Below are 15,262 nucleotides of genomic sequence, written 5' to 3' on the forward strand. Positions count from 1 at the left end.
CGGGACGCTGCTCGCCGGTGACATATTTTCAATTATAAAACTGAATGACTCGGTGAATTAGACGAGCAGCCATTTCATGTCGACAATCAGACTAGGGTACACGGAGCTCCGTGAGAGGACATGACTCTCTAACGGATCTGTCTGTCTCACCAAGGCTGGAACCTGGAAGGCCAATTTTTAAAACGTACCATCTACCCGAATCCATTTCAGGAATTACAGACTGGGGCAAGACAATTTTAACAGCTAGCCTATACTGTTTCTCAATCCAATATACACATTGGATTTAAGTCCAAAGTCAGAAAGATAAATAAAAGGAAATTACTGCTCTCGTGAGTTGAACTGAAATTCCTCTAGTCAAATACCTACACGAACCATAGGCTACAAACTCCTTTCAAGTTTAAGCACTGCTTTAAATGGGAACATCTAATACATGGAAAACACTAGTTCATGGCTAATGAAACACACGGCTATCAATAACGATTAAGTCGACCGCTCTGCGCCTATTCACAAATGTATTTCCATTTGAGCAAATAAGGTTAATTTCAACTAAGTAAGCAAATCTGACCACATGCTGACTTGCGGTTGATCGGCCTTAAAGACCACATCGATCCAAACAATGTGTCCAGCTTGTATATCCAAAATCCGGTTTACGGCTGATGAAACACCTTAGCATCACATATTGATGAATGCTTTTTGTCTGTTAATGACTGTGACTTTAATAGTGAATCAAAGCTAGATCAGCATTAGCCAACCACGTCGATACCTTGCACTGAAAGCCCTTACTGACCAAATCAATAACCACCGCAGCATGAGCCATGTTTCTTTCTGATTGGCTGGTTGACACAGTGGCGTTGGATCGGTCAAGACACGGGGGAGTATCAATCACTGACCGCACATGCTTTACTGCATCAATATGCAGCTAGATTGTAGATGGACGCTAAGTTTGTTCACCTGGTGTAATGTTATTTTGTCAAACTGAACTGAATATGTTGTAAATTAAGAATATTTAGAGTACATCAGAGAGAACCAGCATCTTAGAGCTACTGGTTTGCATCTCCATGTTCATACACACACTAGGGATGCACCAGGGGACACACAAATCATGGCCTATATTCCATTCCTATCCCCTCTGCTGAGGCAGCATGAAACATTCATCTATCTTTGCCTCAGGTATTTCACACTCTCTGAGCCCAACTAGAGTACACTATGAATCCATTACTTTCTCCAGGTAATTGGAAGGAAAGGGTGAGGTAGTAAATATAAGCCAGTTTGTCTTCTTGTTTTGCAGTATATGACCTTGATTAATTACGAGATGACACCCACCCACGTGGCTATACACACCAACGCTGACCAAACAATTTCCTTGGATTGTTTTCAGTGGTAGGACTGAGTGTGTTGTCATGCACACGTGCACACACATGTACACAAACACCAGGTAGCTATACATACATGTATTTATTTTAGATCCCCATTGCCATGGGAACCGTGGGGGCCTCAGGCTATAGCCCATAATGCATGCTGATAGATGCTCCTCTGGGAAAGAAAGTCACTTGTTTCATCTTTCAGAAGTAAACAAATCTCACCCCACACATACACTTCCTGTTTCTCGCTTGTGTCCAAATACAAGAGGCTCAATATTGGTTCAACTGGATGTTGTCCCCCAATGTTGTCTTAACAAGCTTCTTGTGCGACCCAAAATAATATCTTGTCAGAGTTCTGACTTTGGATACAGATCTTTTCTATCCCACGTTTATTGAACAGATGGTCATCTTCTCTTGAGAACTCTTGGTCCTTGTTAAATGAGGACATAATGAGGCCCACTGCAGCTAATGGCACCAAGGAGGCAACCGAGAACATTAGCTCTCTTACACCTTAAACCCATTTGTGCTTAATCAGCAAACTAGCTGTTCACAGCAAACTTCAGACATACTAAAAGACAATAAAATATCTATTTAAAGATAGAACGATTTGTCAGAGGGCATTCAGACAGCGAGCCAATCTCTGCAGGAGATCAAAGTATTTAATCATCACTGACACATTCAAAGACAGTTGCAATGACAAAGACAAACACTGGCCAATGGCACGCTAATAGGCCACCTGAGACTATCTCTGATTGGCTAGACCAGTGACCTGTCCAGGACACAAGCGTTTCTGAGGGAGAAAGAGAGATGGGGAGAGTGTAGACAGAACAAACTTGTGTTTGACAAATGAGTGCATCTCGCCCCCCCGTCTGACTACTGACAACAAAAGATAGATGACAGTGACATTCTACACTTGGCCTTTGACATACACAAAAAACTATACACAGCACAATAAAAAAACTGTATAAAACTACAAACACCAGTCTTCTCCGAGTTCCATGGTCTGACAAACCCAGCATGTATTGTTTTACAAAGACAGATTTCCCCTAAAAGATAAATACATGCAGCTGACACTCATTTTGATCCCACATTTGATTCCGATGAAGCAAACTTGTGATGTGAAAAAGTGCAATATATAAAAATAGTACACACAGAAAAAATTATTCTAATGTTCAAACTGCAAGTATGCATATCCATTCCCTGCCAGTATTGATGAGGAGTCAGTCTTTATATCACAGACCTCTCAGTTTCAAAACTCAGAATTTCAGTCTTGCCATGTCCTGGTGATTGCTTGGTCATATCTTGGTTGTGGTCAAGTGTATGAAGGTGACGAGACATTACAGCTGCACTTTGAGCCAAAGTGGAGAAAGAACTCCACTTGAGTATGTTAAAGACTTAAAGACTTTGTTTTAAACATTTCTTGCTTGTGATGTGCCATCACTTGCTGTTGAGGTCATTTCTTGATAGTCCTGGACCTTAGCTGTCTCTTGATAATCAGGTGATCGCTCTCCTTCTCTTCCTGATCTAGTCCGATGATCTGGAATCAGACAATAATAAAATCAGATAAGCTGGATCAAAACCATGGAATATTGAACCATTGGAGTAATCCTGGTGTATGGGCCAGTTTAATCCATTTAACAGCTGACCCCTAAGGTTGGTGACATGAGATAGTGTACTGACCGGGTGGGAGAGGATGTCCAGAGGAGATGAGATGTCAGTCTTGTACAGCTTCCTCCTGGTCCTCTTGGGTTTGGTGTTGGGGGCTGAGGGCTTCTCCTGATCCACAGACCTGCCGTTCACTATGCCCATGATGGTCTTGGCTGAGGGAAAAAGGTATAGGCAGACAGACAGGACCAGAGAAAAGGTAGACAGGCAGTGAGAAAGAAGCAGACAGTCAAGATGTATGTGGACATATATAATTGAACTGAAGGTTGGAATTCATCCACATACAGAAACGAAGTGTGTTTCTGTGCTACAAATGAATGACATACAGTGTAGGTTGAGTGGGAGGTGTGTTGAGGGGAACAGAGGACTTTCTGACCTTTGCTCCCCAGCAGAGTAGGTGAACTCTGTAGGAAGTCTCCGATCTTCTGGAGAGTCTTGTCCTTTTTGGCCTTTAGGCTGGCAGGAGACTGCTGGTTCCTCTGCTCGGACTTCACTCGCAGCACTGTAGGAGACTGGGAACAGGAACCACAAACACAATCCAGGTCAGTTTTTTCTTCTCAACTCTCTAATAGACCAGTGAGGGAACAGGGTCTAGCCAGGGGCGGAGATGGTAGGGTCCAAGTGTAGCACTCTCTGCTAGCTCGCTCTCCTGACCTGCAGGTTAACCTTGGGGGTTCCTCTCAGACGCTTGTTCTTCCTGTTCTCACTCCCTACAGAGACCTGAAACACAGAGTCCAATCAGGTTAGGGGTTGACAGACTGGCACAAGCACGCACAGTGCTTCAGTAGGAGTGCGTGTCGTTGGCTGTGGTATATTTGAAGTCTCACACACAAACACAGTATACTTACCATCTCAACACTCTTCCTCTTGTGTGTGACCTTGACGGTGGTGGAGTGTACGTCTCCCTGACGACGCAGGTTAAAGGTGTTGGGCTGCAGGGTAGAGAACTGGATCTCTACCTCCGGTCTGGGGAACCGAGACGCTCGGCCTCCCTCTGTACTCATCTCCAACACCTAGACAATCACAGACAGAGAGAAATAGAGGAAGACAAAACCCCATCAATATCACACAAGTGCAAACACATAAAACACACACAATCAAGCATGTAGTGTGTGCTCTCCGCTGACCTCTGGTGTCTGGAGGCGGAGTTGCTCCTGCAGCTCCAGCAGCCTGCGCTCCTTCTCAGCACCGCTCTGCTGGAGGCTCCTCACCTCCTCGCCGAGGGCCTCCACCTCTCCTCTCCACCGCTCCTCCGCCCTCGCCCCGTCCTCTTCTCTCAGGGCCTCCGCCCTACGAGCCCTCTCCTCCTCCTCCTCCTCTCTTCTGTTCAGAGGCTCCTCTCCACCAGGGAGCTGTGAGGAGAAACACCTTGTAACTGGAGATGACTGCACTGAAGGAGAGTTTCTGCTGCCTGCCAACTCTGCCAACCCTGGTTGCTGCCAAAGTATACCCAATAGGCACGCACACGCACACACACACACACACACACACACACACACACACACACACACACACACACACACACACACACACACACACACACACACACACACACACACACACACACACACACACACACACACACACACACACACACACACACACACACACACACACACACACACACACACACACACACACACACACACACACACACACACACACACACACACGCGTGCCACTCTGCACTGTACATGCACAACCTGGGAACACACACCCGTGTTCCTAGTTACCAAGGGGGCCCGGGCGACAGGGCTGGGCTACAGAGAGATGCTCGGAGGTGAGGATCAGAGTGCTGGCTGATCAAAGAAGGGCAAAGATCACTAACGACCTTCCTCTAAACTCCCCCTTTCTCTCTTCTCCATCCCTCCATCTCTTCTTGCCAGCTGTCTTATCCTCCCCGCCCTCTTTCAACCCTTCCCTCCAACCTCTTCTCTATCCCCCAGAATCTCACCTCATTAGCTGCGGCAGAGGTGTTCTGGAGGCAGCCATCCTTCAGGCTGGTCAGCTCTGAAAAAACCCCCAGAAACAACATCAGCACACACATACACTGGATCCCTCCCGTACGGTCAACTAACGGGTTAGTTACAGAAAGGACACTGGAAGACCCTGGGTCAGCGCCTCACCTTGGGTCAGCGTCTCAATCTCCCTGACCCGGTCCTCCAAAGCATCCTCCTGCTCCTTCTGGGTCCTCTCCTGCTCTGAGAGAGCCTCTCGCATGCCTGCTATCAGACGCTCGTTAGCCTGGGTGCCTGCTGGTCGGGACCCACACAAGCACTTAAAACCGCAACATTTCAACAACATGTAAAAATGAACCAAACTCCAATTGTATGTCGAGCACAAATTTGAATAAATGAAAATGAATACATTTTCTATTTTTTCTCTCACTTACGATGACTCTGTTGGTTTTTCTCCTCTGCTCGTCTGTCCATTTCTCTCTTCCTCTCCTCACTGGCGTCAGCCAGCTCTCTCTTGGCCTCATCTAGTCTCTCCTGCAGAGCTGTGCATTCAGCCTCTCTTTCAGCCAGCTGCCTCTGCAGCTCGGTGCCTCTGGTGCAGCTCGCTTCAGAGGCCCTCAGCTGCTCCGTCAGGAGACCCACCTCTGCCTGCAGGGCGGTGGAGTTCTGCAGAGCCCTGGCTGTGGTCTTTGTCTCAGCCTGGTTGAGTTGGGTCTGGGTCTGGGCCAGGGCCTGCTGGGTCTCCAGCTCCAGTCTCAGCTGACTGCACTCCTCCTCCCTCTCACACAGACGACCTTTAATCTCTGTGACCTCCAGCTGCAGGTCGGCCACCTGCCGACCCCTCTGGGCCGACCTTTCAACAGCGAACTCGCACTCCTTTCTCAGAGCATCCATGGTGGCGTGGAAACCAGAGGTGGCGCTCTTCTGCTCTGATGACACCCTTTCGACTGTGTTTTCGGCTTCCTGTCCAACTCGGACTACTTCCTTGCTCAGCTTCTCGCCTTCCTGTTTCAGCCGGTCCACTTCCTGTGTCAGAGCCTCCACAGTCTTGGTCTTATCCTCGACTTGGTCCTCAAGCTCCTTCTGGAGTGTTTTGGCATTGGCCAGCTCTTCTGAGAGCTGATTGGTTGTCTGGGACTGGAGGCGGAGTTTAGCCTGCAGTTCAGTGACCTCCGACCCCGCCTTCTCAGAGGTAACCTGCAGCTGGAAGATTCCGTTGACCAGTGCCTTGTTCTCCTTAGTCAGACGGGCTGTGTCCCTCCTCTCCTTCTCCAGGGAGGTCACCAGCACCTCCCATTCCTCCGTTTGAACTTCCAGGTCAGAGGTCAACTTGTCCACGGTCTGCTGAAGTGCCACACGTGCTTGCTTGGCCTCTGCGCTCATCCTCATGTTCAATTCCCCCTTTTCCTTCTGATCCTCACTGGTCCTCCCAGCCTCTGCCTCCATCCTCTCCAGCCTCTCCTGTAGGGCCTGCTGCTGAGCTTGGAGCTGGGAGATGACCTGGTCCTTACGACCACACTCCTCCTGCAGTCTCCTCAGCTCCTCCGGGCCTGAAGACACACACTCCTCCATCACCACACCTGGAAGATGGAAGAGAGGGGAACATAAGGATAGGGGGAGAAAGAACATGTACAGGAAGGTCAACATCTGGTGTCCCGAGACTAAAAACACATCACTCACTCCAACCATTTATCAAATGGCCTAAGCACCCCCCCTACCTCTCTTTGAGGCCGGCAGGTGGAGGGGCTCCTCCAGGGTGTCTGCACTGCGCTTCCTGCTCTCACTCTTCCTCATCTCTCCATCTTCAATCCTCCTCCGCATCACTCCATCGTGGTCTCTTCTGACACAATTGCAGGTCTTTCTGAGCTCCAGGATCTCCAGTCTGATGGACTCCACCAGTTCCCTCTGAGGACACACACACACACACACAGTTAATGAATGGAAGGCCATGCACAGGATCCACAAGGACAGTCATGCATGCAAGTCCAGTCCTTACGTCTCTGGTGGCCTCTTCCACAGTGAGGCCCATGGCTGTCTGCAACTTTGAGATCATCTCATCCTTCTGCAGACAGATCTCCATCAGCTCCTGCACCTTCCCCATCTGTCTCTCCACACTCTGCAACATCAGGCTAAATCATTGTATTACTGTGTCTACCCAATATACACTGCATGTGGACACCATGGTTTGTAGCAATACTCCATTGATATTAGATGTTTTCACTAACCCCATTGCTATTAGATGTCGCTTGTCGATAATAAGCCCACCAACAATTTTTTTAACTGTCTGTGCCACACAGCAGCTGAACCATACAGAAATGACAACTTTCAACGGGAGGCTCAGTTACAGTACCTGCTTGGTCTCTTGGAACTGCTCTTGAATCGTCTGTTTCTCCACAGACATCTGCTCCACCTCTGGAAGGAACAGGGAGGAACAGAGACAGCAACTGAGTGCCAGTTGGCTCTGGATAGCGGTGCGCGTGCCTCGGACGCCGTTAAAACAGCTGTTCTGACGAGGTAGGCCAGCGAACGCGTCTCCAGATGTGGGTGTGTGTGTGCGCTACCGTTGGTCTGCAGGTGCAGCTGCTGCTGTGTGTGCAGCAGCTCGGCGGACAGCTGCTCCACCTGGGCCTGGAGGCGGGACGGGACGCCTGGAGACGCAGCTGGCTCCGCCTCCGCCAGACAGGTGTGGGCCGCCTCCGCTTCCCGTCTGATCCGGCCCAGGTCCAGCCTCATGGTCTCCATGATGCCCTCCAACAGAGACACCTTATCCTCCTGGAACACAGAGTCAACACATGGAGATGTATGAGCCCCACTGGTGAACAGACGGCTGGAAGCCTACATGATAACATACAGCATGTATGGATGTGGTGTAGTAGAGGATAGAGTATTAGTCCTGCTCCAAATGGCAGGCAAGGCTGTAGGGGGCGATGGTGCGACTGGGATTTGGGATGGGGGAGGGTCACCTTGGTGGTGTCGAGGTCGGAGGTGACGCTAGAACATTCGCTGACACTCTTGCTGACCAGGCTCCTCAGGATTTCCAGACGCTTGTCCGAACGCTCCTCCATGATCTCACGCTCCTTCAGCAGGCGCTCACTGGTGACAGCGAGAGAGAGAGAGGAGGGGAAGGGAGGGAAAAGAGACCTTTTTATATGGCTTGCCCACAAATACAGAGCCTAAAACGCAGACGTTCTCCCACACCCACTCAGACTGTCTAGGCATGCCACTTACTTGTAATCTTCTTCTATTTTGGAAAAGAGCTCCATGAACTCGTTGGTGACCTCCTCTCTGATACGGGACTCCAGAGCCAGCTTGTCCTCCTCCTCCTTCTGAAGCCTCAACTCTGCCACCTCACACTGCTGGCACAGAAACACATACACACCTGTCACACACACGCCACACCAGCTAATAGGGACAGCTGCTTCCAAATCACGTAACACACTCTCTCTCTCACACACACACCTGGTCCAAGTCCTCCTCCATGGCTGTATGTTCCCCTTCTCCAGCCTCTAGAATAGTCTCCTCTGCCAAGCTCTCTTCACAGCTCCCCTCCTCCTCTTCATCATCTTCATCCTCATCATCATCATCCTCCTGGACATCCTCCAGTGTGGTTTCCCAGGCAACCAGCGAGCTCTTCCTGCGACCCCAGGAACGGTCGGCGTTGTTTATGATCAGAGACACTTCCCTCGCTGACCTCTTGGGGGCAACAATGGGTAATGGCCTAGGGTTGACAACCACCACCTGAGAGATGGAAAGAGTACATAGTGTGACACGTGTCAGAGAGAGAAGGGTGGTGGGGGTGAGAGAGAGAGACAAAAGAAAGGAAGAGGGAAAAGATAGAGGTGAAAATACCAGTCAATCTCCTTACCTTCTGAGCAACAGCGGAGAACTTGAGCACTCCGAGTGTCTCATCATACATAGAGGCACACTGGTTGATGTTGACGATCATGCAAGCCTTGCCCCGGCCACAGAAGAAGCCCTGCAGGTAGTGGGTGAGCTTGCTCTCCCTGAAGGGCACATGTTGCTGGAACCTGGAGGTTAAAGGGATAGTTCGCTCTAAAATCGACTGTTGACGAGATAGTTTTATCTTCAGTTTAATGTGAAATTAGTACCAGAAGTATTATATTTTTTAGAAGTAACCTTTTTGAAGTTTGATATGCGTTTGTGTTAACGTTCTGGTTCTGTGTGTGTTCAGGTGTGTGCACAGCATGCATCCAGGTGTGTGAGTCTGGGTATGTTTGTGTGTGTGTGTGTGAGTCCATCCAGAAGAGGTGAGGCTCCACTTACTTGGCCTGCTGGTTGAGTCTTAAAGCAGTGATGCATTTCCCCAGGATCAGCAAAGAGGTGTTGATGTTCCCTGCCTCCTTAAGGCGGTCTCCTCTGTTCTGAGTCTTGGCACACCTCTCTGAGCCAGCCAGATCACACAGGGACAACCTGAAAATACAACACAGTTACGTCACACCAGATCCACCTTAAACACAACACATGAACAGACACAAACACACAACTCACTCGCTGATGGTGTGAACTCTGGGTACTCCCACATCTTCTATCCTCAGGATGCGGATGGAGAAAATGCTGTGGCTGCAAATAACACACAGTTAGAGTAAGCTGCCAACCGCCAGGTACAGGGATGATGGATGGTTCTGGACAAAGTTCAACAGGCCTGCTGGATAAGGCTGGTGTAGCTGTAGATGCCAACACGATAAAATTGTGCTCGATCCCGTCTTTGAATTCTACAACTGTGGTGTGAAGGATGGCTTTACTAGTGACCTCCTGCTGGAGACGTGGTTGAGCTTGGTGCTGGAGAAGCTCTGGTTCTTCTTGCCGATCTTCATGATTCTGTAGGCCTCCTCTGAGCTGTTGACCTGCACCCACTTCAGATCTACAACCCAAACAGAAGAACTCTCATCAGACTAGTTCAACATTCCACACAGACAGCTAGGACATGACCCAGTCGTCTTTGTCATGACAGTGTCCCTGAATGAAGACGTTTCCTTCCTAGTGTGTATTGAAGGGGCACCTTTGATGAAGGAGTTTCCCTTGATGTCCTGAGAGAGTCTCAGCACGGGTCTGCGCTGCGCTCCGTTGGGGAGGGGCTCCAGCAGGTCGTGGATGTTCTCGTTGTAGATCTCGCAAAACGACACCCAGACGGAGAACTTGGTGTGTGTGTCCATGGCCAGACAGAAACTGTCCTCACCCAGACTGTCACTCATGTTCAGAGAAGAACCTGGACATGGAGACCACAGCAGGTTAGAGGCCTCAGGAACAGGTTGGTCACCATCAACCAACCATCCATAATGTTGTTAAGCAGTGTCTGAGAATTTTGAGGAGAATCTGTCTGACTTTCAAGTATGGTGGACTTACAGTTAGAACTGCTCAGACTTGATGTGCTCCTCTGGCTGTCACTCTGGTGGGAGAGACAACAGGAGTTTTTTTTAATACAAGAAACAAGTCATGTGACGTGTGCAGTGAAAAAGAGAAATAAATCGGTACACCCATTTACACGACAGTTCACTTTTCTTTCTTGTATTGTGGGAATACAATGCATTGTGGGGACTGTGGGAAATGCAATTTGGTTCATTATCGAGGATAGAAGCACTTGGGAGCTCAATCCCAGCCTCACCTCCTTTAGAAGCCTGAATAAGTTCCGCTTGCTGGTAACCTCCTCTTCTTGCTGGTCCTTGGTGAGGCGGGTGAAGTCTCGGCAGCGGTGAGGCTTGATGTGGTTCTGGGTGAACACATGGCCCTCAATGCTGCCAAAGATCACGTTCAAAGACCTGGGCAACAGGCCTCCGTCACTCTCTGGGCCTGGAGAGAGCAGAGTGGGAGGAACAACAACGTTATAATAAGGTTGTATGGCTGTATTGTTAGAGATCTGAATAATCAAATCCCTTTCTCACTGGACACTCAAGACATTCGATCATTTACACCTTTATGACTAAATGATAAAAAAAAGGGAGAATTCCCTCTTCCTGGGTGGAAGCAAAAAAATAAAATATTTTTTTAAAAGAACTGCCACATAACATTGGAGGGTGAAATGAGGAAGACTCAGAAATTATAATTAAAAGCTGTGTTCCTGTTGTTCTGAACATATTTTAATGTCACGTGTAACGAGTTGATCCCCTGCCTTCATAGCAAACAGTCTTCCAGTCAGAGATGAGCAAAACCAATTGTGCCCAGCCTTACAAGGCTTTCACACTTATATGACACGTCACATGACACGTGCTGAAGCTGTTTCAGAAACGTAGAAAGACAAAGAGGACAGAAGAATCCTTACCCAGGAAGGTGAAGGTCTTGCCAGCGTTGGTGACTCCGTAGGTGAAGACCAGAGAGTTCCCTCCCTCAAGCACATCTTTGACCAGACTCTTCACTGTCCCGTCAAACATCTCTCTTTGGGTGGTCTCTGGACCATACACCTGGAGAGACAACAGCGATAACAGCATGTCAAGATCAGTCAGGGACGTTTACCTGGAAATACAATAACGCTGTTAACAACAGTCGTACAGGGTAGGCAACACAACGACTGGACCATTCACCTTCTACTCAGGGTACGTTTGTGTGCGATAGCTGTAGCTCTGTTTAACATGTGTGTCTTACATGTGAGAACTGGAACTTTTGGGCGGTGTGTGAGACAGGTCTCTCACTGAGCCTGGATGACAGGGAGCAGCTAGGAGCCTTCAGAACCACCTTGTCGGGTGGCTCCATGGTGACACAATCCTGGAGACAGACCATAATGTGTGTACATATACAGGACATATTGGTTAAGGCTGACAGTACAAAGAAGGCAACTACTGTGATCCTCAATAAATGTTAAGTAATTTGCAGTACGGGTCCTGGTTAGTCACCTGAGCTTCTCCGCTCTCATTCTCAGCAGAGGTGAAAGGACGTATGCGGAGGTAGACCTGTAAATGCTCCTTTTCTAACAGCACTGAGTTCTGGAGGAAGCATAGACAACAACACATAACTAAACATACTTTACCGAGCTTTGTTTTTGTCTGACTGGAACACTGGATATGAGAACACAAGCCTGACATAAGATGAGCTATGCTTTGAAAATAGAGAGAAATGAACAATAATAATCCGACCTTGGGCAGGGAGGGGATGGCAGAGAAATCCGCGAACAGATCCCTCTTTAAATCATCAACAACCACCGGTCCGACTCTCCCCGGTTTTTGGTTGTTGAAGCACGAATCCATCATTCTGAAAGTACGAGGCAACTTTTCAATATATGACGAACGAAATGCATGTCATTTAGTTCACTAGGCTAACTGATATATAGCTAGCTAACTAGTATGTGTTTCGCTATACATATAGCTACAGTACAGTAGACAATTAACGTCGTCAGTCCGCTGGTCGCTAGCTAGCATGTTTTCTTCTTGTCTTTCCATACACGTGAGTAGAAGCCCGCAATGTAGCGTTCATTAAATCAGGAGTATATACAAACACTTGACTAAAACAATATTAATGGACGAGCACTCACTTTATAAATGTTTATATCGAGCGTTGTTCAACATTGATCCCGTTGTCAACACACATTTAAAAATACCGCCCTCTGGTTTTTCTTCTTTGGACTCTAGTTGGCTTCTTCTTCTCGTTGTTTTACGGAAGTTGGATTCCAGTTTATTGGCGCATTACCCTTCTGTTTTTTCAAATTTGACCAATCAGGTAGCCCATAGCACAACAACTACCAGAAGCGGATGTCTCACCCTTCCGTCAAAAATAACTACAAGTCCCACAATACATGGCAAACGGCTACATCCGCCATCTTCAAACCGCATGGGAAGAGACACTTTTTTAGCTAGCTCAATACATGCATCTGCAAACATGTCTGTGTTCATGGACTTAAACATTAGCTGCACTACAGACAAAAAGAAACTACAGAGTGTGATTGAAAAAGCAGCTCATCGTAAGATCCATTTTTCATTCCTATCAGTATCACACACTGTCAGATTTACATGATATAGATTTGTATCTAGACTTAAATATGTCATATCAACAAACCTGTCATATTTTGAAACATGTAGCAAGAAAGCCGACAACCGAATACAAATGTTTCCATATTTTTAGTTGGATACTCCACAGTTGCCATCAACTATGTTTATGATCAGCAGCAAAACAAAAAAGAGGTAGGTAACTGAAAAGAAGTCCCTATAAGTTACATTTGTTGCAAGGATGTTCCTTCACCCTGTCTAGCAAAGATTTCTGTTTGGTTTCAGAAAATTGCTAAACCATCATGTATCTCTGAGCTGTTTGACAAGATGCCCATAATACAGGTAAGCATACATTTACTTGATATACTTGAGCAGGTTACCTTATCTCCATATTGGGCTGGTATTCACCTCACCTGCCTCCCACCCCTCATTATTTTTCCTCTAGGGTAAATCCAGGCCTATCAAAGTGCTGAACCGATTGACGATTGTGGCTACAGAGGCTAGTCACTTTGTAAGTCTTGGCACAGTAGATCTGTTGGTGTTTGTGGTATAGTATTGATAGTAAAACAGACAAACCTTTTGATCTTTGTCTATTCTGTTACATCAGAGGCCTACGGGGGAATACAAATTCTACGACATCATAGCTGTCCTCCCCAAATCCGAAAAGCTGTTTCATGTAAGTCCTTCCTTGACTGCATCTCAATGTCCTGAGGAACCTTCTCTTCCTCCCTGCCCTGTTCCACACTGGCTCCATCAGTTTAACTGCCATCAACACAGATGGAGGTGGATAAGAGGGAATTGTTTTTGCTGAGTGCGATTCACTGTAGTTACTCCCCAACTCGGGTGTAAGTTATACAGGATGCTGACTTGTCTGTTTTGACAGGCAGCCTGCATGACATACGATGTTGACATCATCTGTGTGGAGGTGACAGAAAGACAGCCCTTCTTCTTCAAGAGATCTCCAGTTAATGGGGTAGGATAGGTCATCTGACTTCCATCCAAGATTGCTTGATTGTAACTCTGGTTGTTTATGGGCAGAGGTTGTAACCTATGTGTGTGTTTCTCTAACCCTTTGTGTGTGTTTCTCTGTGTGTCAGGCCATAGAGAGGGGTGTGTTCTTTGAGATCAGCTACACGCCAGCAATCAGAGACTCCACCATGAGGAGGTACACCATCTCTAACTCCCTCAGCCTCATAGAGACCTGCAAGGGAAAGGTAATCTGATTACAATGACTATACCAAAACGATGCATTACTAACCCACTTTTACTCGGTTTATTAATTTATATGTTTATCTCTTTTATCTCACTTATCTCTTTTTTCTCTCTCCAGAATGTCATTGTATCTAGTGGAGCAGAAAACGTGAGTGTGAAAGTAGACCACGTTAAACTAGGCTACCAAAACACGTTTTTAGTTTTTGAATTAAAATGTTCCTTTCTTGTTTAGATCCTGGATCTGAGAGGACCATATGACATCGCTAACCTGTATCCTTTAGGATTCCAATATCTGTATGTCGTTCCCTCAGGGGCCTTTTAACTTGTTTATTGTAACAGCTGTTTATACCATTTGTGTGTGTGTGTGTGTGTGTGTGTGTGTGTATATATATGTACACATACGTCTGTGGTGAGGCTATTGTCCTGAGTGTGATCCAGAGGCCTGCTGTTTGGGCTTTCTGAGGGAGATGCCAAATCTGCCGTCTCCACCAACTGCCGCTCCGTGTATCTGCATGGAGGTAGGCAAGGCATCACCTTAAACACTCTAGAATGGGGAGCCGACTCACTGTACCAACAACAAATAGGCAGTATAGAGTTACCCTGAGTTTAACATGAATATAGTATACTAGTTATACATGGTTGGACATGATAAGGGCAAGTCATCATGTCGATGTATCTTTTTCATTGCAGAGACCAGGAAGACTGCTATGGGAATCATCCACACTATGAAGAAAGATGAGCAGACAGAGATACAAGACCAAAAGAGACCAGAGGAAGCGCCAGATGGGGAAGCCCCTCCCCCTAAGAGAGCCAAGACGGACACTGTCTAGTCAAATATAGACTCAGATTCTCATATGATTTTCCCCCAGACCCTTCATTTATGTGTTCTTTTTTGATGGGTATTCAACTTAGTGTTATCTGTATGGTTGTAACTGACAATAAGAATTCTTTTTTTTAAATCATTTAACAAACACAGAAAGTTATAACATTGCTGTTTATTTTATGATCATGTAAAAACCATGCAAATGTACAGATGAATATATAGTAGAATATGTACAGTTTAAATCCACAAGTGTATGCAAGTCTTTTATTTATATATATATATATATATATATTTGTTTTTTTACTTAGTACA

The 15,262-nt window shown here is 47.0% G+C and overlaps 2 protein-coding genes across 4 annotated transcripts; one reads left to right on the forward strand and one right to left on the reverse strand.

Annotated features, from left to right (window-relative positions):
* Positions 1 to 2,000: 2,000 nt before the first annotated feature.
* kif20bb (kinesin family member 20Bb) lies at positions 2,001 to 12,596 on the reverse strand. Of its 3 annotated transcripts, none has more exons than XM_062475313.1 (28): positions 12,465 to 12,596; positions 12,070 to 12,184; positions 11,830 to 11,919; positions 11,582 to 11,701; positions 11,262 to 11,400; positions 10,608 to 10,792; positions 10,349 to 10,391; positions 10,005 to 10,211; positions 9,755 to 9,866; positions 9,494 to 9,565; positions 9,269 to 9,415; positions 8,850 to 9,012; positions 8,444 to 8,722; positions 8,213 to 8,337; positions 7,948 to 8,077; positions 7,546 to 7,756; positions 7,335 to 7,396; positions 6,981 to 7,100; positions 6,703 to 6,889; positions 5,419 to 6,564; positions 5,153 to 5,281; positions 4,981 to 5,036; positions 4,154 to 4,378; positions 3,875 to 4,039; positions 3,681 to 3,746; positions 3,403 to 3,538; positions 3,042 to 3,181; positions 2,001 to 2,898 (listed from the first exon to the last, which is right to left on the reverse strand). In XM_062475313.1, exons 2-28 carry the CDS (start codon positions 12,181 to 12,183, stop codon positions 2,815 to 2,817), a joined length of 4,653 nt encoding a protein of 1,550 aa, XP_062331297.1. In that variant the 5' UTR covers position 12,184; positions 12,465 to 12,596; the 3' UTR covers positions 2,001 to 2,814. The 3 variants fall into 3 exon arrangements, with proteins under 3 accessions (XP_062331297.1, XP_062331296.1, XP_062331295.1); XM_062475312.1 differs by having other exon boundaries at positions 5,153 to 5,278; positions 8,213 to 8,340; XM_062475311.1 differs by having other exon boundaries at positions 8,213 to 8,340.
* A 126-nt stretch (positions 12,597 to 12,722) lies between these two features.
* rpp30 (ribonuclease P/MRP 30 subunit) lies at positions 12,723 to 15,199 on the forward strand. The gene is made up of 11 exons (XM_062475456.1): positions 12,723 to 12,890; positions 13,052 to 13,110; positions 13,201 to 13,257; positions 13,361 to 13,426; positions 13,523 to 13,591; positions 13,799 to 13,888; positions 14,013 to 14,129; positions 14,246 to 14,275; positions 14,360 to 14,397; positions 14,566 to 14,645; positions 14,818 to 15,199. Exons 1-11 carry the CDS (start codon positions 12,761 to 12,763, stop codon positions 14,955 to 14,957), a joined length of 876 nt encoding a protein of 291 aa, XP_062331440.1. The 5' UTR covers positions 12,723 to 12,760; the 3' UTR covers positions 14,958 to 15,199.
* The last annotated feature ends 63 nt before the right edge of the window (positions 15,200 to 15,262 follow it).

Source organism: Osmerus eperlanus, chromosome 12, assembly GCF_963692335.1.
Source record: "Osmerus eperlanus chromosome 12, fOsmEpe2.1, whole genome shotgun sequence".
Taxonomy (NCBI): domain Eukaryota; kingdom Metazoa; phylum Chordata; class Actinopteri; order Osmeriformes; family Osmeridae; genus Osmerus; species Osmerus eperlanus.